Raw genomic sequence first — 27,341 nt, forward strand, 5'->3', positions numbered from 1 at the left:
TAGCATATATTTATACGCTTTCTCAATTAAAAAATATATATAATTAGCAGATAAATGATTGATAAGGCATAAGGATTTGATCTTATGCTTCATCTGTACTCTTCTTATAAGAACAATCTATAGTTATGTACTTTTGGTGAGAATATGACAATACGTAAGAATTAATCATCATTTCGGATACAGAATAGCACTGGTTCAATTTTCAGATGTAGTGACTTACAGTATTGGATCCTCCCAAACTTTGGGCAACAAAAAATTCTGGATGCGCGCCTGGTTCACGTCAATAGTAGGTCTTGGTCTTCATAACCTTGCTGTTGCATAAGGACATCGTAAAAGAAAATCTCAAACTCAACTGAAAAGCATTTGTTTCGTTGAGAGTGGTCAATAGAACTTTAGTTAGGAACGTTCCTTGCGTGATTAGATGTTCCAAGATCAATAACCTGTGAAAGCATTCATTCTTTGCTTTCGTGAGCTTAACGTAGATATTGTTAGGTAAGGATCGCCTATACAAAACTTCATTGTACTTTTTTTAAAAAAAAAGTTCTATTACCATTTCATTATCAAGTTACTCTCAAGTATAAAACCAAAGTATCTTTGTCTCTTGTGATGCAATGTAATTTAGCACATGTAAATGTTGAATTCACTTCGCCACTTTCGTATTCTTAAGAGGAAAAAAAAAATATATATCCACCCTTTAAAGATTGGAAAGTAATGGAAAATTTCAAATAAAAGATAAATATATGCAAAAGTGACGTAACTTCCTGTTTATCCAATTAGCAAAGTAACATTTCCGTTCTGTGTTCAAGTGCTAAACGTTTGTTCTGCGTCGGTAAACATAGACACAGGAATATTCATTCTTTTCCTGGAATTAAGGAAAATTTTAAATTGAAATTCTTTGTAGTAGTAATAATAGAGTAAATTGAAAAAAAAAAAAAAGAGAGAGAGAGAATACGCTGAGTTATGCAAGAAAATCCTGACTGTACGTAGTTACATACTAATACAGTTAAGAAGAATACAGTTGATAGAAAAAGATAAAGACAATTCAATCATGCCAAAGAGGTCAGCTTAAGATCATGGCGCGTAGAAACTTTTCAGCTTCCGGAAAATGATCCGGAGGGAATTTTCAGTACATGGGGAGTGAAGATAATAATTTACCCATATTGAACATGAACGAAAATATAATACTGAGGGCAGTGCGTATGTTTTTAAGCGCCCGTCTAATATAGCCTCGCTGCTGAAAGAGACGTTAAACTGAAAATCAACTGTTTATGTAGCTCCGCGTGGGGTTATCAACTTTTTGTTATTATTGTAAAAGTGGAAAATTACGACCATACCGTTGTTATAAATTAATAAAAATGTTTATTTATTTTTTTAAAAACAACACGAAACCGCTATAAAATGTTTGCGGAGTATTCAGAGATTATAGGAAACCTGAGGGTATTTTGGTGTTTCTAAAAGATCGTCTATGTAAGAAAGAACTGAAATATTACCTGTATTTCCATAATTGAAGTTCCCCTTTTCTTAAGTACTGTAGGAATGATCTGGCTTAAATCAAATCGAGAGACGTGAGAAAAGTCAAAGATTGAGCTAAATACGGAAACTCCCGTATAAGTACGGGGGAATTGAAAGCATACTCCGGGGAAGAATTCTTTCCCTGATCCATTCCCTAAAACCTTATCTGCTGTTAATGTTGTTTCAGTGTATAAATAGCGATAGGCACAAATATATGTTCTATGATTTTTCCAATTCTGTGCTCTTTATTAAAGATCTTTAGAAGACAGTCATTCAGAAATAATGGAATTTATGTTCACTTAAATATTTAAATTTAACTTTCAGTCGTTAAAGATTACTCATACAATCTGAAAAGCAAGGAACGACAGTTTTTTTTTTCTTTCTTTTTTCGGAATCTAAGCACCTGAAGGAAAGGAGTTGTTAGGAAGGCCTAGGATTGTTATACCTTTTTAAAAATTGAAGGAATGTGACATTTTATTTGTGGCTGAAAATGTGTAACCTGTTTCACAAGTCAAAGGCACCCTTCTTTTTTTTCTTTACTACCCCTATTCTTAACTCACTAGTTCCTAAGCCAGGTGTTCTTCATGTGGCCACTATATCTTCATTCATTGGTAGACCGTTCGAGAAAGTTCCTCTTGTGACTTGTTAATAGGGTCTAGACACTTACATCTTTCGTGACTCTTACTCGTTATTTCATTTTATTGTATTGTATTGTATTTATTTCTTTTGTATGAACTTACAAGTACGAGGAATATCCTCAGGTAAGTGTAACATGCGTCATATTTAAAAAAAAAAAAAAAAAATACATGAGTAAAATAAAGTAATATTACCTTGTCATGACATTTACGTACTCCTCAATCGTATAACAAGAATTTTCTAATAGAAATAATTTTAACTTTTGTCTGAACCTTTTCATATTTTCTTCATACTTTATATCAATAGGCAACATGTTGTACAACTTAACACCACCATAACTTACACTTTTTTGATATATTGCTGACCGGTGATTACACAAATGAAAATCATTCTTATTTCGCGTATTATGATTATGTACATCCTTGTTTGTTACGAATGCCGATGAGTGTTCTTTCAAATACAAAAAGAGACGATACAAATATAAACTATCCAGAGGAAGTATATTGACCTCCTTAAACAAATGTCTACAAGAAAAATTCGGCTTCTTATCACAAATTATTCTTATGGCTTTCTTCTGAATTTTGAAAACATTAAATCTCTGACTTGAATTTCCCCAGAACATGATACCATATTGCAAGATAGAATTAAAACACGAATGGTACAAGGTTTTAGCTAATTTTAAATTTACCTTCTTTCTAATAATCCTTAGTGCATAACATATTCTATTTAATTTATTAATAACTGACTCTATATGAAATTCCCATGTCAGGTTATGATCTATAGTAAGACCTAAAAACGAACAGTGTGTTGTATAGTTAATTTTATTTTGGTTCAGATATAGGTTAGGGTATATTGGTTTACTGCACTTGTTATGAAAATTTATAGCAATGGATTTTTCAACATTAACAAAAAGATTATTGTTCTTCATCCAAAGAGATACTTCATTTAGTGTTTGCCTAGCATTCTGTTCCAATAATTTTTCATTTTTTCCACTCACTAGCAGAGTGGTATCGTCAGCGAAAAGGGTAACATCTGCCGAAGATATGCTTTTTTCAAAATCATTAATATATAAAAGGAAGAGCAATGGCCCTAGAATAGATCCTTGTGGAATTCCGTGTTTTATATATAATTCATTTGATAAACAGCTTTCTACAATGTTATTATTCTTATGCGTTATTTCTACGACCTGCCTACGATTTTTTAAGTACGAACTAAACCAGTCCCTTGCTTTACCACGTATTCCACAGTTCTCCAGTTTGTTCAAAAGTAAACTGTGTTGTACTGTATCGAAAGCTTTAGACAAATCAAGAAAGATTCCTATACAGTTTTCTTTCTTATCTACAATATTTCTTACTTTCTCAATGAAATTAAATATTGCCGTGTTTGCAGATCGACCTTTAAGGAAGCCATGTTGTTTTGTTGAGATAACATTTTCTTTCAATAAAAAATTAATTACCCTGTTATACATAATTTTTTCCAAAACTTTTCCAACGACAGGTAGGAGAGATATTGGTCTGTAGTTATTTATGTTTTGCTTTTCACCTTTTTTAAACAATGGCTTAACTTTTGCAATTTTTAACTTTTCTGGATACTCGCCATTTGTAAGTGATATATTTGCTAAATGACAAAGTGGCTTTGTAACCTGATTGAAACATCTTTTCAATAAATTATCTGAGATTTCATCAATTCCAGCTGTATTTTTGTTTTTGAGAGATTTTATTATATTTGCTATTTCATCTTCTGATACTGGCTGTAGAAAGATTGTTTTTTCACATTTATTTGAACTTTGTTTAAAATTATTTACAGTAACTACTTTGTAGCCATTCTGTTTACATTTATTTACTTTATCATCATCCATAATTTTTGCGACAACATTTATAAAAAAATTATTAAATATTTCTGCTTTTTCCCTTGGGTTTGATACACTTTTCCCTTCATGTATTATTGTATCCACATATGGTGTCTCTTTGCCCCTATTTAGTTCTTCATTTATAATGTTCCACATGGTTTTAGTTTTATTCGATGCATAAGCAAGTTTAAGTTGGTAGTAGTTCTTTTTAGTCGTTCTAATTAGTTCCTTGTACCTTTTTATATATTGTTTATAGTAGGACTTTGCACAACCTGTTTTAAAAACCTTACTAAGTTTATGTAAATTTATGTTTGTAGCACTTGCTTTTAGTACTTCAGGAGTAACCCATTGTCCCTTCTTCTGGGATTTTAACACGAGTTTCATTTTAGGAAAAGCTATATCAAAATAGTAAGCAAAAATTTTTATAAATTCATTATATATATCATTTGCGTTGTTTAATGAAAGTACATCTTCCCATGTTTCGTGACTAAGTAAATAATTGAAATAATTGATATTCTGATTACTGAATACCCTTGTAACTTTGAAAGTTCTTACACTATATTTCTTACACTTTTGAGTTACAGAGAAGCGTTTATCACATATTTCAGCAATCTGAGCTTCATGATCAGAAAATCCGGTACTAATCACTTGCGCCCTTGAGCTCAAAGGTTCTGCCATCTGCTGTTGCATTTCAGAGCCAATCCCAAGAATAAAATGTTTACCATAAGCCTTTATTAAGTTTCCGTATCTATTCAGCTGTATTTTATATATTTATTGTAATTGATTTGCTGTATTTTATCACTCATATTTTCGTTGTTATATACAATCATGTCTTTTTTTTTTTTTTTTTTTTTTTTTTTTTGCGAATAGTTACCAACCATTGATTTTATCGGAATTGTCCCGAATTTTCATCTGTAATCACTGGTGATTTCAGGTTTTTCCTGGGGGATTTTCAATACACGAGAAGTGAAAGTAGTATTGCAAAGATCCTAGTAGATCAGAGACCACATTGAAGGCAATTGGAGGTATGTCCCGGAGACGAATTTGGTACTTCCGAGATTGGAATTTTCCAACCTTTCACCCTTCGAAATTACTATTCGGAATAGTTCTGACGAGACACCTAAGTTTGATTCTAATTAAAATAAAACAAAATCTCCTAAACACTATCCAATGTAAAAGAATTTCACTTTGTAATGAAAATTGGCATTAAAGTGTGCGATTTACGATCTCATCAAAGCAAAAAAGCAATCAGGCCAGTAAAATAAAATAAATAAATAAAAATAAAATAAATAAGGAAATTAAAAAGTGGATTTCTTTTCAATCTTTTGAAGCATCGAATCTGCTCGGACATGTAGAATTTGCACTTCGGATTTCAGTGAGTAACTGTTGATCACTGTTTCAATCGTGAAATGTTTGTTAGTCAATTAACGTAATAGACGTGATATAACTTTAGTGAAGCTAAAACACTTTCAGATGGCCGATATTGAATATTTAGGATTTGTACGAAACCAGAAAGAAATGGTACAGGCAAGAAAGGAGTGAAACGAAGTAGAAATTTAACAAGTTCTTCCAATTCTCTACCTTGAAAAGTTGACAGCTTGATTGGGAAGGCTTGTACAGTATAATAGAAGCATTGAGATGTGCTCATTCATTTGAGAGAAAATTAATATATCTCTAAGGTACCCACCAGTGGTCGAAGTGAGACTGTATGCGGTGGTATGCCATACCACCTCTGGTTTTTCAGTCATAAAGGCATACAGTATCTGGTTTTTCAATGATTAAAACATACCGTCACTGGAAAGTAGATGCTAAATACCTTTAATAAATCCATGTTTATACACAGTAATTGACAAATAGCTTTGCACGTAAAAGGATTTATTTCTTATAGAGAAATAATTTCTAGGTTGACAATATTTTTCTTGTCTTTTGTTTTTAAAATGAGGTGTCTTCATAGAACTTCACCTAATTTTTATATTTTGATGTGCCATATTGAATTGTTTGTTTGTTATGTGTGTGTCTTCTTGTCTTAATGCATATAAATGCCGTGTTTTGAGCATGGGCGGACTTAGGGGTTGTCTGCTGTGGGGGACCGACCTTCCGGGTGTTTGGAATATCCCACAGTCGAGTGGGGGACCGGGAGTTTTCCCGCAGGGAACTCTTGATATTCTCATTCGGTTTTTGAGCATGTTTGTGTATAATTCTGTATAATACAACATAAGGGGATATTTTTTTTTTTTTCAGAAAGTTGGACGGGCTCAGTCTCTCCATGTCCCCCCGCGTTACTACAGAGAAGCACTCTAGTGATTTTATCATTATGTAAATAGAAATGCAATCTTTTAGGCAACATACCTTCACTGCATTTCAACATTTAGATAGCCGGTATGTCAAGTCAAAATCGTAATAAAACATACCATCTCAGCTTTTTTTTTTTTTTTTTTCCCACTTCCAACACTGGTACCTAGATTCTTTTAAGAAGTCAATATTGCATGTAGAATACTTTAACATATTTCCATTGTAACTCGCACATCAACATATTTCCTGTCACGGGCCACATTAATATAGTAGTAGTTACGGATATAAAATAGTTTGCATCATTTTACATAGATTAACATGTTATTTGAGTTCTCTTTGCACTTCTCTTTTTGATAATCAGTAATAAGCAAATGTATCGAACTGTCTAGAAGCTCCAATGTACAATCCGCGGCAAAAAACCTGCAACATGAGCATATAAGTTTATTGTGAAATGACGAAGTCTATTGCTCCAAAATAAGTGTGCACGGGAGGAGGCCGAGGTTTATCCTGGCGTGATTCGTTTCACTTAGACGTTATGTTCATTCCCTGTGCTGTTAGGCGTAGTTTCACAATAAACTTACATCCTTATGTTGCAGGTTTTTTGCCGCGGATTGTACAATGTGAAATAGACTACTTGGATGTGTAATAGATCCATAAGTCTCATCGATACATTCAGTTCATAGCTTCTTGTAATTGCTTGTCGCCCTGATTTGTATACTAACGTTAAGTACATTGCTTAATTTTGACTAATGGCATTTAGATTTTTGGGCTTTCGGCATCTATGGCCATGTTAGCCCGTCACGTATGAGGAATGGCGTCCCTCGGCGATCATACTATCCAAGAACAGGGAATAAAGAAAGGATTAGGGAAGTGGCCTGGGATCTATGTTTAGTACCATCCCGGCATTTACCTGGTGTGAATGAGGAAAACCCAGCGACAGGCCCGCAACCAACCACAGAGGTTTGGGGGACCATGAATATGTTAGGGGGGGGACCAAGTCATTAAAAATTCTCTTACCAATAGCTAAATTGCGTTTTTTTGTATTAATGATAGCATTTTGTGTTAACAGCTGGAAGGGCCACGAAAAGTTTAGGGGGTCAGGCCCCCTAGCCCGCCTCTGGTTGCGGGCCTGCCTAGGGAAACGTCACTCAGGATGGCTATCCTGACAAAAACTTTTACACTTTTTCGACCGAGTGTCCCCACCGGAAATCAAACCCGGAACCGCTTGCACCAAAGTCGAGAGCGTTAGTGACTATGCTGTGCGAGGCCACTAATTTTGACTAATGTGTACATCCAGTAATGTTGAAATTTAGACACAATTCTCATTCCTAAGTTCGTTCTATGCTCTATTTTATTATACTTTCGCATAGTAGCATAATGACTAAAAAAATTTCAATTCAATTTTTTAAAACTCTTTCCACACCCTAATTTTCAAAAGCTCTCACTCATTTAGAGAAAAAAATTAAACAAACACTTGTATTGATTAACTAAGTTCTTTGAGAAAGTTAATTAAGTTCCGCTGATCCTTGGACAGTTGTAATAGACCATGGTTCGATATACTTCATGCGTATCCGGAGTAATATACCTATTATCTTAATTTGCATATTATCTTCTCATGCGGAAAAAATATATTTCTTGATATTCAGTAATAACTCTTTTCTTCTTCCGCATTTATTATTTTTTTTAAAAATATGTAAAATTCATGCAACATTTACAATGTCAAAAATATGCTCTTGAATTTTATAAAGGAAGTTAAGAAATCTATAAAACTAGTACCCTTGGACAGACGCGTAATGAGATTTTCGTGTTCTTCCGTTAGGCGTTAATTGAAGAATTTGCATAGACTTTTGATACTAAAAGTTATGAAAACAATGTAAAAACTACGATTTATTTATGTATGAGATAGGGATGGGTTGAAATAGTATTCATGTTGATCCGTAATGAAATTGTTAGTGTTATACAGCCTGCCGGAAAAATAACAGCATCAAACTCCTGAATGTAACGCTAAAGCAATAATAATAATAATAATAATAATAATAATAAGAGTGGGAAAGCATCTCCTTTCAAAGTAATAAGCAGTGGAAAATAGAAAAATAAATAAAACTCGCTAGCTTAAGCTATATGGGGCCTATCGCAAGCGGATCAAGGAATTACACAAGAACTAGTACTCACTCCTAAGTATCCGTGTTTCGGGATCGTTCGGTACTACGAGCGCAATGAATTGTGTAGAGGAAGTTAGGGTACGGGGATACATATTTTCGCCGGTACTGAGGATTGTTAAACATAGATACTTAGAGTGCATACTAGTTTCTGCCAGTGGCGGATTCAGCTCGGGGCCGAGGCCCCCCCTCCAGTTTTTTGAGTGACAAAAATAATTGAATCTATTATGTATAAGGTTTTGAAAGTTTACAGGGGTGCCCACAAGGGGGGGATATGACGCAAACTGCGTCATTGAAATATTTGGGGGCGGGGGTAAAAATCTATATAAATATGTTTGAGGGGGTGTAAAAATTAATCGAAAAGATTTTTTTTCATGGAAGAACACCTACGGATAGACAATTGAGGGGGGGTGCGTCATGGAGTTGAGGGGGGTGGGCACCACTGAAGTTTATAGTAAACTTTGCCTTTTATTCTTTACTAGTTAAATATACTCATGCTTCGTACGGGGGCTGTATTTCGAAGTCAAAGCCTGTTGTATCACCATTGATCTCAACGACTGCGAAAACTATGGATTTCAAACTAATATCGGTCATTTTGGGCTATTTTTTACATGTCTCGGTATCCCTCTCCGCTGAGTCCCAGCCCACATACGATTGTAACTAAATTTGCAAGTCATCCCTAATGGAAGTGTCACCATTGATTTCAGCGACCGCGAAAACTATGGATTTGACACTAATCTCAGTCATTTTGGATTACTTTTGTGTGTATCGGTATCTCATCCCCCCCCCCGGTGACCCCCGACCCGGAGCCGAATAGGGTGAATTTGGTGATTTCAGCGACCCCGAAAACTATGAATTCGACACTAATATCGGTCATTTTCTACTACTTTTACATGTCCCGGTAAACGCCCCCTCCCCGGTTCGAATTTTGGCAAAAATTTTTAACTCTGGTCTGCAGCCTGGACCAAGGTATTCGTGACTAAAATTTGGTAACTCTCGGTCAATTCGTCTGGTTCCCAAGCCGGTTCCGGTAAACGCCCTCCCCCCTGAGAGCCCCTGTTTCGAAATTTGAAAAAAGGACCGTCTTGATCTGGGGCCTGGGCCAAGGTACCTCTGACCAAAATTTGGTAACTCTCAGTCCACTCGTCTGGTCCCCAGGCCGCACACAGACACAAACAAACACACAAACTCTTTATTTTATTTATATTAAAAGATTTCTAAAACATTAGATATAGTTTGTTGTAGTTTTTGTGTTATGCAATATGAAAACAATACTTGAAGGGTAAGGGGAAAAAACGAGGAATGTCCATGTGTGTGCTTTATCGGGTGCTTCGTCCTATCTGTTGGTAACTCTTGATACTATTTGACTGTATATGCCTTGCATGTGTAGATGTAGAAATGTCCATGTAAAGAGGGGAAAAAGATTTAACTAACCCTATTCTTTTTACACGGTTTTCAATATTAAAACGATGTTTTCTCGAAAATGCAGTTTTGTGACATTCCTTCTTTTTTTCCCTTACCCTTCACCTTAGGTCTACAATATCAACGTCCAAACTAACCATAATATCCATCGGCAGAGAGTTAAGTTGGACACTTCTGCAGGATCCATGAAAAATTGAAAAACTGATGGTAAACCTATTATAGTATGGGTTCTGGCTGCTTCTCTCCAGTTTTTACCTTCTATTTGTGCCACTGGTTCCTGTGTAATTCCTTGACCCACTTGCGATAAGGCCCATAGATTTTTTTTTTTCAAGCTACGACGTTTGAAAAAGACTTAGAAAGAAATTTTTTTACATATTTTCGGCTGTTTATCTCTCAAAGAAGACTGTTTCAACCAGTTATTATTTTTTTTCTATCATCCTCCCCACCAGAAGAAGGAACTTTCTTATTTTATATAAAAACCCATCCCAGAGTTTGGAGCTTTTAAAAGTAGCTCTAAGTAGCAGTATTAAAATCCCTCCCCCCTTCCCCAGAAGTCCGTCCTAGATCCGTTCCTGCGCTGTACCGGTTAGAAAGGTTCGGTTCGGTTATCAGCGCCCTATGATGATATAAATTGTTATGGCGTATTCTATTCCAAATTTCTTATTGATTTTATTTTATACTCCAAATAAAGGTTTATAGGTTATAACTAGAAAAAGTTTTTAAAAAAAATAGGAAAATATGGATTGTCATTGAAAATGACACGTCACTGTAAAGCTCATATATACGAGGGTCATTCGGAAAGTAAAGAACGTTTTGCGCTAGCGCGTGCGCGTGTTCCCCCACCCCCGCTGCCGCTGGGTTATTGACCTGGGCATGCTTTAGCCTCAGTCTGGCACCAGCTGCGATCCGCTACGGTCCGTTATTGCTTCGCTGTGCGACTGTAAAATGTGCGATAGAATTACTGATCCCGCCAAGTGTGAGGTTCGTAGTGTGATAAGATTTTTGAATGCAAGAAAAGTGCATCCGATAGAAATTTATAGACAAATCACTGAGGTGTATGGAAATGTAATGAATGAAGCATCAGTTTGTAAGTGGTGCATTATGTTTAATGACGGACGGACGAATGTACACGATGAGGAACGCTCGGGCCGGCCTTCTGTTGTGACTGACGAACTCAAAGGAAGAATTGAGCGGAAAATTCAAGAGGATAGGCGATTCACTATTGATGGGCTGCACGAATTCTTTCCTGAAATTTCAAGAACTTAAGGAAGCTGTTAGTGATTGGTTCAACAGTTTGGCGGCAACTGTGTATGCGGAAGGCATAGAAAAACTTGTACCACGGTATGACAAGTGTTTAAATTTACACGGCGACTATGTCGAAAAGTAACTTAAGTATCACATAGTATGTAACACAAATTTCGCCTTTGTATATCAGTTATTAAAGTGTTTATACAAAAACGTTCTTTACTTTCCGAATGACCCTCGTACATTTCAAAGGAGAATGAAATTAAATCTTTATTTAATGTTTATTTTAATGGTCTGTGCATTAAAGAAGGATGATGAAAGAACGTGAATAATCATGGAAGAATTTATGGAATGTGGTGAAACTGAATTAGAAAACCAAAACCAAAGATTATCAGATAATATAGCACAAGCTTACATGTTCAGTCTTGAATGTTCAAAGATCGAACCACCAACTCTTCTTATTAGAGGTTAAGGTTTAGAGGGGGGGGGGATAATGCTTTTCGAAAGGTGATTAATCATTTTAAACGTATTTCTTCAAGTTAATTACGTCTACTGTTCGTTATTGAATGGGATGCTGTCTCTCTCATATTGAAATCACGTTAATAAATCGAGTAGCATTATTTCTAGACACTTCAATAGGCAAAGGTCTCTGGCCGGATGATGTGAACCAACAAATCAGCCGTGTTAGTACTGTTTCTGCTTTTCTTGAGTGCAATCCGGTACATGTTAATTCAAGTACAATCTTTAAGTCGCTTGACAATGTCGAGTCAACACTGAAAAATCTTGTGCTCTATCGGGAATGAAACTCAAAATTACACACATACAGAAATTACACAAGTTACGAGTTGTAATCAGACGCACAACTCAAATACTATAAATATAAAGGACTTATACAGAGTCGTTCTGACGCGTGATTAGTGTCATACTAAAGAGTTCGACTAATATGTTTCCTGCAGTAGTCAGATATTTAGTATAATGCTAATCATATGTCAAAATGACTCTGCATAAGGCGGAAAATGTTTTCCTAGAACCAACACTAACATTTTAATGGAATCAACTGCAGTACAAATTCCTAGCTTCAGAATCCGAAGAATATAGCCATAGAAAAAATCCATTCCGCCTTATGCAGATTCGTTTTGACGAATGATTAGCGTCATACTAAAGGCCTGACTATTACAGGAAACATGTTAGTCGAACTCTTTAGTATGGCACTAATCACGCGTCAGAACGACTCTGCATAAGACCCATTATATCTTGTTCTGTCTTAAAGCAATCCAGCTAGGCCTGTTATAATTTTTAAAAAAGGAAAAAAAATGAGTTTGTGTATTAAATTTCTTCTTTTAGAGTTCAAAAATCGTTACATATAAACATATTCTCACTCTGTTCAAAATATCATTTCGTCAGAACGTAATGAAAGAAAATGAGGAGTTAATTAACCATATACCGTAATTGCGGGCTACTTGCACCCTTAAGGGGCTACTTGGACCCATACCAAAAACTCGTTTAAAGTCCCATATGCAATGCAATAATGAAAGTTCAGAGCTAGATCCGTTAGATTGGATCAAAATGCAGGCGTACACACATTGAAACTAGTTCTGTGGTAGGCTATGATTGAGCAGCATTGGTGAGAAAGGTCGTTGACGAAAATAGTATATTTATTGACCGCCAAACTTTTATGTGTGGACACTATTTGCAAGGAAGTGGAACCAATGCTAAGTAAACACATAAGTAGTTACATATAGGTTAATGAAACTGACATGGTAAACTTTTTCATATACAATAAGATGTGTGCGTAATTGCATTATTTATGAAGTGTGTACATATAACCTGAAAAACATGGATATTTTGTCCCACCACATATTTTGTTATGTTTATCCTCCCACCCCATCCTTTGTTATCTTGATGTATGAAAAATAAAGGTCTGTTGTCACGTGTCACACAAGTAAGGACTTTTCATTGTTTCCTTAATGATACCGGTACAAAATGGCACATCAATATAAACGATTGCCTGCAGGTCGAAAATATGCTGATTTTTCATAACAGCTTGAAAAATGTTTACCAGCAATTCAGTCGAGGAAAATGTCGCAAAAAGAAACAGAAACTCACTTCAAGATAAGTCGATCCACCATAGAAAGAAGATTAAAGAACAGGTCAAGGCAGAATCCGGACCATCTGAAAGTGTTCACTGAAGAAGAAGAATTAGCCTTCGCTAGTCATCTTGATAAAGCTTGTGATTTCGGATTCCTCGTTAATTAATTTGATTTCAGATTTATTGTGAAGTCCTATTTAGCCATGTATAGGAGAACTGTCATTGCTTTCTAAGACAATCTTCCCAGTCGAGATTGGGTGAAGTTATTTTAGAAACTGTACCTCCAGTCAACGACTAGATTCGCTGCTAATATACATAGGGCTCGTGCAGCTGTAGAAGAAAACGTAATCAGCTATTACAGTCATTACATTTGATAGTACCTCTTAACATGTTCTCTTTGTGGTTTGCAGTAAATAAAAATTGTTGTTCTTGGAGCACCTACGTCCTACTTAGTCTCAGAGCAGATTTCAATGGTTTTCTGTAGGAAAATATGGGGGTGGGTTCAAGTAGCCCGAACGCGAGTCTTATTTGGACCCATTTTTTACAATAATCGCCTGTGCTTTGTTTTCAATATATGTAACTAAAACTGTCCTCGATATGTACTATAAAGCATGTAGTTCCACTCAATATGGGATATGACAATAACTTTCGAGTTTTCGTGGATGAAAACAAGCCGAAAGAACGAATTTATTGCAAAATTGGGTCCAAGTAGCCCGCATCTACGGTAAATTTTTAAATCAATTAATTAATTTAGAAACGTTATTTTCAAAATGGAAATTAACAGAATTATAATAAAATATTATTACAGATATGAAGGGAAACAGAGGACGAAATATAGACGCAGAACTCTATAAAGACACAAAATGCAAAATTTTCATTAAAATGCGAGAGAACTTTCATATTTTTCAGTTTTCATTCCGAATCTTTTGATCTAATGTTCACTATTCTATTATATTTGACGAATTGTTAATGTCCTGCTTAAAAGAAGTACGCAAAATATGTGATCACTCATGCTTTCTATCTGGGTTATTTTATTTCTATGTCCATGCTAATTTTACCCTTAAAAAACCCAATGAGTGCCTCTGAGACTCCCTGCTGCACATACAAGCTACCTGAACCCACCGCGACCATTTGTATTTTCCCTCATTAATGGGAAAGGCTAGTCACTACTTTGCTATGAAATCATTTGTTAATGGTAATAAACAATGAACAGTTTCAAATAATTAGAAGAGTAGATACTTCAATAGTAGCCTCAGAGGCACCCCTTGGGCCTTTACGTTACTATAAAAAATAACCCTATTTTTCTGAGGTAAAGTAAAAAGAAAGCTTAAACTCAATCAGAGGGGGTATTTCAAAGAGATAGGAGAATTCTAGAACGCAGGACATGGGACGAAATACCTATTAAGAGTAATGGCATTAAAAGTTGACCAGGGTGCCTCCGAGGCACCCCTTGGCCTTTCTCGGGTTAATAGGTAGAAATAATTGAATCTAACACGAGTTCAGTGATTCCTGTTTCGTTTAAAGAATTAGTAGCTGATCGCAAACTGGACTATTTTATCATAGCTGATAGACTTTTATTTACCTATCAATCGAGATGATCGCTAAACGGACGAAACTTGAGTTGATCGTAAACTGAACTGATCACAAATTTGAATATACCGGCAAAATTGGCTTTCACCGGAGAATGTAACGTGGTTCCAAAAATGTTGTGGTTGTTGCACGTAACAGTGACCTAGTTGTGTCTACGTATCATTTGTTTTGTAAAACGAGGCTTTTTCCTGATGCGTTGATACATTCCCGCACTATGCAAATATAGCTTGACGGTTCGCGCTGATCTGTTTTACCTCGGATACGATAGGCCTTATGCAGAGTCGTTTTGACGTATGATTAGTGATACTAAAGGCCTGACTACTGCAGGAAACATATGTTAGTCGAACTCTTCAGTATGACACCAATCACGCGTCAGAACGACTCTACATAAGGCCCGATATCATTAGCAGATTTGGATAGCTGGTACTTGCACTCCAGATGAGCTAATGTGTTAGATGTATTGTTGGTTGTTGTTCAGTGGATCTTGGGTCTCGTCATGTATTCCCATTTCGTTTAAAATGCACTGTAATCCTGTTAACACACAACACAGTAGCGACAGTGCTCTGATTTTTAATATGTACACTCGCAATTTGCGAACTTTGGAACTTCGGAAGTCTGTCAATTCTTCACAGCCAGTCCGCGTGCCATGTCTACGTAGATATTGGCCATGTCTACTTTCACTGTATATTCACACCACCAATATCTACGTCATACTCACCAGCCGTTTGCATTTGTTTGGTCTACAAGTGTCTATTTACTTGTTACGGTAGTATATCGTTAGTTAGGAGATGCACTTTTCTTTTCTTGACCGCAGAAGGATAATCCATAAACAGTTTATCCAAGTCCTAATTCAGAGATTCTAATTTTCATTTCTTTACACAATGAACCTCTTCTAAATAAACCATATTATATAAGTATTAGTTGATATATGGAGTTCAAAATGAAGGTCCAAAGTTTAAGAGCTTGACTGTTTGTTTAGCAACAGATACTTTTTTATGTGTATTAGTTCCTCTTGATAACGAAATCTTATAGTGTGAACAATACTAGAATAAGCAAGAAGCAGTTCTGAAGGTCTTCAATGTGCAGTGTGTTGCGACGTTATAAAGTTTCTTGTATATTTGCCAGAATTTCTCAGTTATGCCTTAGTAAGGCTGAATTTTCCCATCAGTTAATTTCAGTATGTATCTGCCCCGTTACATAGCAGGTGAGTAATTAATTTTGTTATTGTAGGTATATTTATTTGTAATTGAAAGACTCCGTAGTCTAAAGATCCTTTGCTTTATTCTTATAAGAAAAGGATAAATGTGTGTGAACAAAATCTGATTCGTGCAGAAGTCTTTACATGTGAATGCGCAAACGTCTAGGTATCAGAATAACGTAAAATATCTATTTATTCCCGTTATTCTTGATATGAAGAATTACGGTATCTAGTATAATTCCAGGAGTTATGCTATTCATCAAGAAACTGAGTGCGGTAAAATGTACGTGCGTAATCTATTTTCTTCTCGTCTTACGTTAGATCTAAAAGCAGATGTATGTTTGTCCTGTAGACAAATCTACACCATTGAAAGTTTAAAAATAATTTTAAGAAGTTTAGATTGCCAAAAAATTTCTTTATATATACGAGGAGTGTTCAGAAAGTAAAGTTACAAAGTCTACAGTGAAACCTATATATATATAATTATTTCACACAACCAATACAGCCAACAGATAGTACATACATTAGGTTACTTTTCGACAGTCTCCATATCGGTTGAGGGACTTATCGCATCATGGGATGAGTTTGAAGATTTCCTCCTGGTAAAAAGCCTGTCCTTGTGTGTTCAACAACGTTATCACGAAGTGTTTTAGCTTCTCGTCTGAAACGAAGCGACGGCCTCCTATGTGCTCCTACAAGTGCAGGAAGAGATGAAAGTCGCTTAGAGTGAGGTTCGGACTGTAGGGAGGGTGGTCGATGATGTCGCAGCTGTGTTCAAATTTGTTGATGGCCGTGCTGGGTCGGCGACGTTTTCTCTCCCAACCGCAAAATTTCGACACAATTCTGTGGTATGCTGTAGTCTCTCCGTAAACCTCTATCAGCTGTCGGTGAATTTTTCAGCCACGTTTACATGTTTCACCCACAGAAATCGAATAACTGAGCGGACATCTTTGCGAGACCAGTTTTCCAAAGGAGTCACCATTTGTTCTTACCTACAACTAGCTCCGTAGGTTGCGGATGGCTGAAACTCTGCGCAGTTGCCAACTCCATGTATTAAAATTACCACAGACTCCTCATTCCTTTAGAACAGACGAAACTCCAGAAATATCGGCCTCGTAACCTTAGTTTCTGATTCTCCCTTGTATTTACTCTGACCACGTGTCCATGTGGGAGATATAAAATATCAAGAACTACTTGATGGATAGTTTCTTTTGGCCAGATAAAGGTCAAAAGTTTGGAATCGAGTTTGTTCATGAACGTGAAAATGAAATGAAATCTTTGAGTTTTACGTCCCACGGGTATGCCGGTTAGGCTAAAGAAGACGGTGATGATGAGTGATGAATGAAATGGTGGAATGAAGAAAGTGGGAGGAAACGGGAGAACCCCGAGAAAACCCACACACCCGGTGTTTGTCCACCACAAAGTTCACTTGGCGGGAGCTGCGATCGAACCGGAAACCCCTAGCACCAAAGGTGAACGCTCTACCACTGAGCCACCGCGGCCCTGTTGATGAACGTGATCCATCCAGTTGATGCCAAGATATGGACAATCAAAAATCTGTTCACCGTGTATTCTTATGTATCTAATTATGGATATCATCCTTGGTAATAGAGTATCTGCAGTGCTGTGGAGACTAGCGGTCTAGTATAATACGCAGGATGCCAAATCTTAATCTGTCCGTGAAATACAACACTAAGATGATCATCTTAAAGTATGCTTCATTTAATTTGTGGTAAAATACTACATATATTTAAGCTTAGGCTTGGTAAAATTTAGCTTGTTAAGGAATTTAGTTTGCCAAAAGCCAAACCAAACTTTTTTACGTGTGTACTCTGTATACCGTGACACTGTTTACTTGTTTCTGAAAATACTTAGCGCTTTGGTTTTTATCGTGTTACTTTGATTAAGATGCGTATCCTAAGGGGGGGGGGGGAGAAAGTTTAAAATGTCGAAACTAGAGTATTTGAGGAATCCTTCAAGTTACTTAGACGATACTCGTTTTGTAAACTCTTTAGTATAAATAAGTTGACAATAGAAACAAATGCAGAGGTCTTGTTAAACGCTTGCAGAGACATGAGTTTGAAAGTAAATGCAGAGAAAACTAAATACATGGAAGTTCGCTGAATCGACTGCAAGTAATGGATGCGTCGAAATCGACAAAGTGGATACTTTCAAATATCTAGGATCAATATTAACAGACCAAAACCATATTCGCGAAGAAATTAAATGTCGATTGAAAACAGAATTCGTTTCATTATTCAGTTCTAAATCTTTGTCGTGGCAAATTCTATCGAGGAATTTCAGGCTTAAAATATATGTAACGATAATTATGCTTGTTGTGCTGTATGGTTGCGAAATATGGTCGCTTACTCTGAGGAAAAAATGCACGCTGAAACCATTTGAGAATAAAAACCTGACGAATATTCGGTTCAACGGGAAGGGGAATGGCAGAAACGAGGAACTGCATAATTAATATCATTTATCAAACTTATTAGGATCATAAAGTCTGGGAAGCTGAGGTAGACAGATCATGCAGCCAGAATGGAAGAAAGTAAGAACGCTTTCAAAGTGTAAACTGGAAGTTCAATCGAAAAACAACCAATAAGGAAGACCTAGGCGTAAATGGGAGGACAATATTAAGATGTTTCTCGCAGAAATAGGAATAGAAAGTAGAAATTTGGTTCCAGTTGGCTAAGGACAGAAGTCAATGGAGAACTTTTGTGAACGCGGCATTGAACCTCTGGGCTCCCAAAGGCCATAGAGTTAGTTTGTTTTAAGGTAACATGTATCTGAGCGTTTGTGAAAATTGCGCTTGTAGAAGGGGAAACAAGATAACTTTGTATTTTAATTACCCAGTTCGTGTTCGTAAAATGACGGAAGTGAGGAGGAAATTGATGTACCACTTTAAAATGAAGTCCATAATAAGCACTTGGGTTGACCTTGATTTTTATCATCACGGTCACTGAAATGCGTGTCCAAAAAGGAGAGGGAAGAAATTTTTCACAAAGAATTACTATTGCACCCCCTTGAAATCAATTTTTGAACACACACAGCACTTGAATGGATCTGTTTTTTTCTTTCTTCCTTTTCATTTCGAATCAAATAGGCTTTCTAAAGGGAGTAGGGGGTCATTTAAACCTTTTGAATATTTTCATATCTGTTTCTTCCCATATGTAGTGTTTCTTCCAGACATGTTTTTGGGGGGACACTGCCCGCCGAAGGAGACCAAAATAATAAGTCTATAATAGAATAATAAATAGAACAGTACCAGCAGTGCCCCCCGGAACATTGTTTCCGAAAGAAACACTATCCTGTGAAGGATGGGCATTTCAACATAAATAATTTCTTTGACCAATATATGGTAATATGTATCATAGATAATGATTGGTTCAGGCATTTATTTTCGGTACTGTGGCTACATCTTACGTTTGTAATTGTGTATAACTTTTCAGTTCATTCACTGTTGTGATCAGAATATGTAGATGAATATTAAAAAAAAAAAAAAAAGTGTTGGTACAAATTGATCATAGAAGAGAAAAGTAGGACAGGACTGCTCAATGTGCTCAATGTATTTGAAGAATATGAAATCTTTTAGTTTACATTTCATAGTTAGATCCTGCAGACTAAAGGAAACGGATGACTAATGAAAATTATTATTATTATTATTATTATTATTATTATTATTATTATTATTATTATTATTATTATTATTATTATTATTATTATTATTGAATAATCGGTGGAATGAGAACATGGGAGGAAACTGAACAACTTCGAGATAATTCATAGATCAACTGTCCATTACAAACTAACATCACAAGGGGTGAGGACTCTACCACTGAGCTACCACGTCCGCTGGCAATGTCTGAGTCATTTATCCTGAATGCTTGTAAATGCCTTTTCATAGTCACGTAAATATTGACGGGCTTTCACATTACCCAGTATTTATTTTGTTAAATGTATTTGTTTTATGTTTTGTCAAATATATAGTAGATACGTACTATAGATCCTTGCTGCAATCTATAATACCGAATATCTCTTTCAAAAATATCTATAATCATCTTGTAGTATCTAATATTTCTGTGTTTCGTAATACTGCCTAAGTAAAAACCGGCCCAATTATGAAATCCAAATTATTATTATTGTTATTGTTATTACAAAATAAAAATTATAAAAACTTAGAATATGGTACAAATTAATTATGCATCTCGAAAGTTATGAAAGACGGGAGCTACTGTTAAGGGGGCTCTGAACCACGAATTGTGCTTGAATTTGCTTTAGTTGCTGGGTAAATAGACTCAGAAAAGATCAGCCCATTCAACATAAGCTGTTCTCCACTACAGTATATCGGCATCTCCAAGAGGGAGGATTATTCATTCATCAGCAAGAATCATCCATGGATGTTGGAAATTAGTTTATTATTCAAGATTTATTAGGTGGCATGTGCAGTAGAAATGAACGAAGTTCTTTTCTTGTAAATTGAGAGAATTTTACTAACTTGACTGATTTCAGTTGAAGCAGTAGGCAAAATTGGGAAACTTTAAGTAAACACGCGTGAAGTTTCATTCAAATCGGAATATAATTTTGACGAAAGTTATCACGGAACAGAACATAGATAGATGGACGGACGAACACACAAACTCCTGTAGTAAAAAATTGTATAAACTCAACCACACCACCTTCAATTATTATTCTGATCTTTTTTAAAGTAATGTATTAAATAGAGAAAAGTAATTACTCAAAATTCCAGTTGGGCATCTACTTCATATCGATCTTGATTGTGAAATACTGGAAAAAAGTTTACTTTCCTTGTTGAAAATTTATATAAACAGCTATACAATTTTCCCCCTTGTTTCTGCACCTTTTATAGTAAATGAAGTTTAAAGAATCCATATTTGTATGTCTATTTCCTTATCTTTGTGTGCACAGACATATTTAGATATTTTATACACAAATCATATGCATAAAATTTGATACAAACATCGGAAGCATATGCACATATAGTATTTCCTTAACAATATTTTCAATTAAAAGAATTAGTTGGATTATAATAAACTGTTCCTTTCTTCATGCACACTTGCTTGATACGCGTAAATTGCATTTGTTTACTATTTCCTTTGCTGGTAGTTCTAAACTTAGCATTATTGTAGCACTATTTGTGACGTAGTAAAAGTCCTACAGCATCACAAACACACTGCATAGTTTATTGTTATTTACTGTATTTTGCGCACTTACTGCATAATAATTCATTCAGCTAATGTAAATATATTAAGATGCTAAACGCTGCGTGAAATGATAAGAACTATGTACTTTTGAGATGGTAGCAAATATACACTTGTTGAATAATGAAATATGATCCAATAAAACCTTGGTTTTTAGTTGTTTTATAGCTGTGTAATTTGGATGTATACCGTATGGTATGGTTGAACAGTTTTAGCAGAATTATCAACACATAATTATCTACTTTGTATATTGCAGTATAACAATATATATTAGCTCTATATTTAAAAGTGCGTAATATATGCATTACTGTTAGGAGGTTGTGATTCACAGTTAGATGACAAAACAATATACAGCATCTGGTTATTAACAGTGTAGTTTTGTTTTATATATACAGTACAATTTCAGCGGAATAAAAATAATTAATTACTGTTGATAATGAATGACATAAACTTGTTGTTGCTCAAGAGACAATGGGTTGTCTCGTCTCGGAATGATGCCCTGGAAGTGGCGTTTCGTCTCGAAAAAGCATATTTGTTTCTATGAGAAGAGCCCTGTACAGAAAAATTGTCTCGTCTCCTGAGCAAGCTACTTAACAGAAGTATTGTTGCGAACGGAAAATGTGACTTTCGGAACCTTTGCACTTTCGTTGACAGCGGAAGCGACTAACTGTAAGTCACTCACTTGACCCGTCCATTTGTGACAGGCGGAGGCGACCCACTGGGTGAACTCCTGAGTCATTTTGAAATGAGGGGAAAATAATTTCCACTTCCACCACGAATCGAACCCAGGCTGCCTGGTTTATAGATAGGTAGATTACACTACGCTAGAGAGCTCCTTCGTGGTTAAACGGTTAGTGTACCCGCCTTTGGCGTGGAAGACCCAAGTTCGATTCCCGACGGAAGCTCGTGTGGTTCGGATTCCACGTTAATCAGTAGGTCCCATCTCGTATAGCCTCGCTGCTAAAGGGGACGTTAAACTCAAAAATAACTCAAATCAGCACAACTCAACTGCACTACTCAAGGTTTGCCTGCCTATGAAACGGAACGAGACAGGATTTTGATGACGAAACAGACTTCTTCGAATAGAAGCTGATACGTATTTCGAGATGAGACATTACTTTCTCGTCACCTTTTCGAGACAGCGTCAACTCTTGTCTCCTAAGCGAACTTAATCACCGCGGCCCTGCAAGGATATATAAAATTCAACAGGTCGCTATATAGAATATTGTTCAAACCCAAACTCGGTTGTAGTACCTAAACAGTTTGATACAGTATCATGAATAAAATTTCGATGCATTTGTCAGTCATTTTCAGAAGTAACACTGGGTATGTAGTGTCATGTAAAACTTTAAGCATGGCCGACTTTTAAACACCATGTTATTAAAGTAATCCCATATCGAATCTCAACGACTTAATATACTTTGGTCAAAATGAAGTGTAAAATTGATTCGTCATAATTTCATAAGTGACGTCAGATAAACGGCATCATTAGAAACACGGAGTATGTGATATCATTAAAAACATACCATGACATCATAAGAAACACAGAGTATATATCATAAGACACACAAAGGTGTATAGCATCATAAGACACACAAAGGTGTATAGCATCATAAGACACACAAAGGTGTATAGCATCATGCCTATGAAACACAAGGTTTATGGCGTCATGGCGTCATAATTTAATAAGGGACACAGGATATATTGACAAAATATGAGTTGAGTAATTTTCGCAGATTCAGAAGTTTTCATGCACTACGGCAATTAGCAAACCTGTTCGTAATAACGTAACAATTTTCTACTACTACTCAGGGCGGGCTCTATCGTATATGCAACACCCACACGGGGCAGAAAATCTGGCATAAAATATACAATCAAATACATGAAAAATGTAGTATTTAAAATAAATATGTGCTACTCGAACTTTATTCCTGACAAATATATTGTAATTTTATACATTCTCATAGATGATGAGGATTTCATAAGATTTCTCCCGGGGGACCATTTTAGTACACTGAGGGTGAAAAGTAGTAGCTACTGTGAAAATACTGAGAATCTATATTGAGGACAATAGGATATTGTAAAACTGTCCCGTATAGGATTTAGGTAGAGCAAGGTAATAAAATGAGTGTCCGGAATCGACTTCCACTACCGGTTTTTATTATAAAATTTCACTAAATAACAGTATTTTACAGAAATACTACAAAGATATTCTCTGTACTTGTGAAGTTAGACAGGTAGTCCTTGACCGAGAGGTCGCAGACAGGATCTCCACAAAGCCCCGTAGCGGACTAGGCAGAGTGGCAAAGGGTTCACAAAGCTCCGTAGCAAGCAGTGAGGTGGTTAGTGGTCACAGAGCCCCGTAGCAGGCTAAGCAACTGGGTGTAGGATTCCCAACAGAGCCCCGTAGCAGGTTAAGCCAGGAGAAAGGATAAGCCAAGAGTCCCGAAGCAGACTAGAGGCTTGGGGTTAGGTTACTCCTAATGTCCCGTTGCAAACAGTAGGAGGAACACCATAGAACTGATACTGGTCCGCTAGCGGCTGCGGAATTTATAGATCACCAGACGGCGGTGGCGCTGCTGCTCCTATGTCGTCGTCTGCTGCGTAAGAGGAGCCAGTAGTCCGTCGTCTGCTGGTTGTAGTGGATCCACGTGGAGCGTAGTATCTTCACGTAAAACCGTGTGGAGGTGTTTATAAACACAAGCGTAGAGTGCTGTTTGTACACAATACCACGTGGGATATTACAGTATGTAGTTCCGGGGGAAAATTCCTCCTAGGCCACCCCTGAAATCATCATTGTTCATTGATGTTACATGTCTTCATATTATTATTATTATTCGATGATTTCCATTAACGCTATTAAAATTATAATGGAATTGGTATTTAAAATCATGGCTTTTAAGGTGTGTTCTCTGTAGGAAAGGAGAGGTGACAAATGGATGCTGTTGCATGGGGCAAAAAATTGTCTAGGATCGGCTCTTCTCCCTCCTCTCTTTTTCTTTCCACTTTACCTTCTATCACTTCTCAAAATTACGATTAATGGACGCTATCCTAAGGATAATTCCTATACCGAGAGGAAGTTACCTATATTAGCTTTTCCATTTGCGAAAAGTTGCTTTCCCAGTGATTCCATTCGTGATAATGGTGTTGATAGTAAAATATTGATATATGAATGTAAATTGTTTTTAATTTTTCTTGTAAAACAGTATTATTACACGTATCTCCTAAAACAATAAATATGAATCAGCGTGGTGATATGAAAACACGTTTCATTATTAACGTTTAGGTTGTTTCCCAGTTGCTATGACAAGTTTATTTGCAACCTATTGGGACAATATAGGCCTTTAAAAAATGTACCATAAATAAGTTTTCGTGTGTTAGTTTAAAATATGTACAAGGTGTTTCAAAACAACGACAACAACGTTTAGGAGGTGATTCATGACACCAAAATAAGACAAAAAGTGTTGATCAACCTGGGTGCAGAAATTCATCGTTTCGGAGTCATAGGTTGCCGAACACATGAAAATATGAACTTTAAAAGGTCCATAGCTCCAATACTATGGGATCTACCATAGTAGGGTCAAAACCAATATGTGCTCTAAGTCTATCGAAAAATACACGTTTCAGAATCCTGCGGTACTCACGCAAAGATTTTTATAGAGGGAGCTTGGCTACGGGCTTATAATTTGAAGTACTCACCAACTACCTCTGTAAAAATTGATGCGGAAGTACGATTCATCTCGTACCTCAGGATTCTGAAACTCAGGATATTTGGATAGGGCACATATTAATTCTTAAGTGAAACCTTGACTTGACTACGGTAGGTCACACAGCATTGCATATAGACTTTTTAAGTTAATTTTTCATGTTTTCGGTAGCCTATGACTTCGAAATGACGAATTTCTGCACCCAGGTTGGTCTATACCTTTACTGGAATCTGTAATTACATGTCGCCTTCATTCATGTAAGATTAGCAGAAGTTCTCTTTTACATAGGCATGCCCTTTTTCCGGCCCTAAAATTGATCTGGACAATTTTTTAAGAAAATGTGGAAATGTCCTCTTTTTATGGGTACATTTATTTGTATCAAATATTCGTTAAGTATCTAATATTTGTAATAACCACATATACAGGGTAACCTGAAAGATATGCACAAAGTTTGGGTGGTAATTCGTGACCTCAAAAGAAAAGAAAATGTCATCTTGCATGTTGACGAATTCGGAGTCTTGTACGAGTGACAGGAGTCCCAACTCGGAATCGAAACGATATATTATCATGATTGGAGTTTCATTCCAAGTTGGCACCCCGGTCACTAGTACACGACGCGGAATTCAACGTACAAGAGGACTTTTTGTCTTTTGATGTTACGTATCACTTCCCGAAGTATGTGCATATGTTTCAGGTTCACCCTGTATATTTGGAAGTTATAAGTATTAGTATTGCTCATATAATGTTCAATTGCTAAGGAAATTTAACACATCCAGCTGTAAGCACACACACACACACACATACAAAAAAATCCGTAATTGGTGTTGTAAAAATATATAAATTATACTTTGTCGCTGTGCCATTAAAAAATTTGTTGATTAATGTAAATCATTTTGTGAAATCGAAAAGCTCTCTCATGTGCTTCGTCTACATTCATGTCCAGGTTCAAGTATATCAACAGTGAACTTATCTTCTATAACAGGATACGTATATTTTAAAACTAGTAATTGCATTGGTATATTTATGAAACCAGATAAACTTGTGTTCGAAGTATGTTATTATATTGTAATATCCTATGTGCTGTCGTAAACAAGCAATTCCACGCATCAATGTTTACAAACACCACCACATGGTTCAGCAAGAGGATCTCCCACCAGAGGGACCTATAATCACATGCAGACGACGGTTTTTGGCCCCTCCCACGGAGCAGAAGACGACATCGGAGCAGCAGCGCCACCGCCACCCAAAAGGACCCTATAAATTGGATGGGCGAAGGCAACTCGACACCAGTTTTCTGGTGACCCTCCTACTGTCTGCTTCGGGACCTTAGGAGTAACCTAACCCCAGGGCCTCTAGTCTGCTTCGGGACTACGCCTATCCTTTCTCCTGGCTTTGCCTGCTTCGGGGCTCTGACTGGGAATCCCAACCTCAGCCGCTTTGCCTGCTTCGGGGCTGTGTTGGCCATCTAACCTACCCACTGCTTGCTCGGAGCTTTGGGAACATAAAATCCATTCCTCTTTGCCTGCTTCGGGGCTCTGTTGGAGATCCTGTCTGCGACCTTACGGTCAAAGACCACCTATAACTCACCTTGATTCTAGAGAGAGCAATTTGTATAGTATTTTGTAAAAATACTTTTATAAAGGAAAAGTTTTATAATAAAACTGGTAGTGGGAGTCGATTCCGGACGCTCTTTATTAACTGCTCTACCCAGAATCATATATGAGACAAAGTTTTACAATATCTGCAGTTTTATCTCCAGAATATATATATATATATAATATATATATATATATATATATATATATATATATATATATATATATATATATATATATATATATATATTATTTTTTTTTGAACATACGCCACGAATAGCTATGAACTGTTCAGTGTTAATATCGTCAACCCATTAATTAATTCCAGTGCTTAAATCTTGCGAGTTTTTATATGAATTCACGTATATTCGATTTTGCAAAATCAACCAATACAGTAATAGATACGTCATCTCAAGTCATCACATAAATTGCATTTCAAACATGTTCTCGAAACCATGCACATGCTGCATACGATATAAATTTTTCTTGGCTTACGTAATAACTGGTTATCACAAATACCCTTTTTAATGTGGATTTTAAAAAGAATTATGATTTGGCTTGAATTCAATACTTAACACGTTTTAATCTTTTTTATGCTTACTGGTTGTATATAGTTCAACTTCAAACAAGTCTTACATTAGACCAGTGTTGCCAGATATTTAAACTCAAATATTCTCTCCACTAGAACTATAAAAAAATCTCCTCTTTTAGGTGATACACTTTGTATATGGCACGCTCAGTGCACAAGCGGATCAAGTTCACTTTTTGGGTCATTCTGGACATACAGTAAACTAACGATTATCCGTGGTCTTTTTTTTTTTTTTT

At 36.2% G+C, this 27,341-nt stretch overlaps 1 protein-coding gene across 2 annotated transcripts in view; it reads left to right on the forward strand.

The window, feature by feature from the left end:
- Positions 1-27,341, forward strand: part of LOC145662977 (sialin-like) — a 125,085-nt gene that overhangs the window by 25,933 nt on the left and 71,811 nt on the right. The window contains exon 1 of one of the 2 annotated variants that reach the window (XM_081729070.1): positions 15,858-15,998. The exons of the other annotated variant lie outside the window; for it this stretch is intronic. Coding sequence (XP_081585196.1) covers positions 15,974-15,998 — 25 coding nt within the window. The 5' untranslated portion in view covers positions 15,858-15,973. Of the gene's footprint in view, positions 1-15,857; positions 15,999-27,341 lie in introns of those variants that run through there. 2 annotated transcript variants of the gene reach the window in all.

Source organism: Thermobia domestica, chromosome 10, assembly GCF_964235325.1.
Source record: "Thermobia domestica chromosome 10, izTheDome1.hap1.1, whole genome shotgun sequence".
Taxonomy (NCBI): domain Eukaryota; kingdom Metazoa; phylum Arthropoda; class Insecta; order Zygentoma; family Lepismatidae; genus Thermobia; species Thermobia domestica.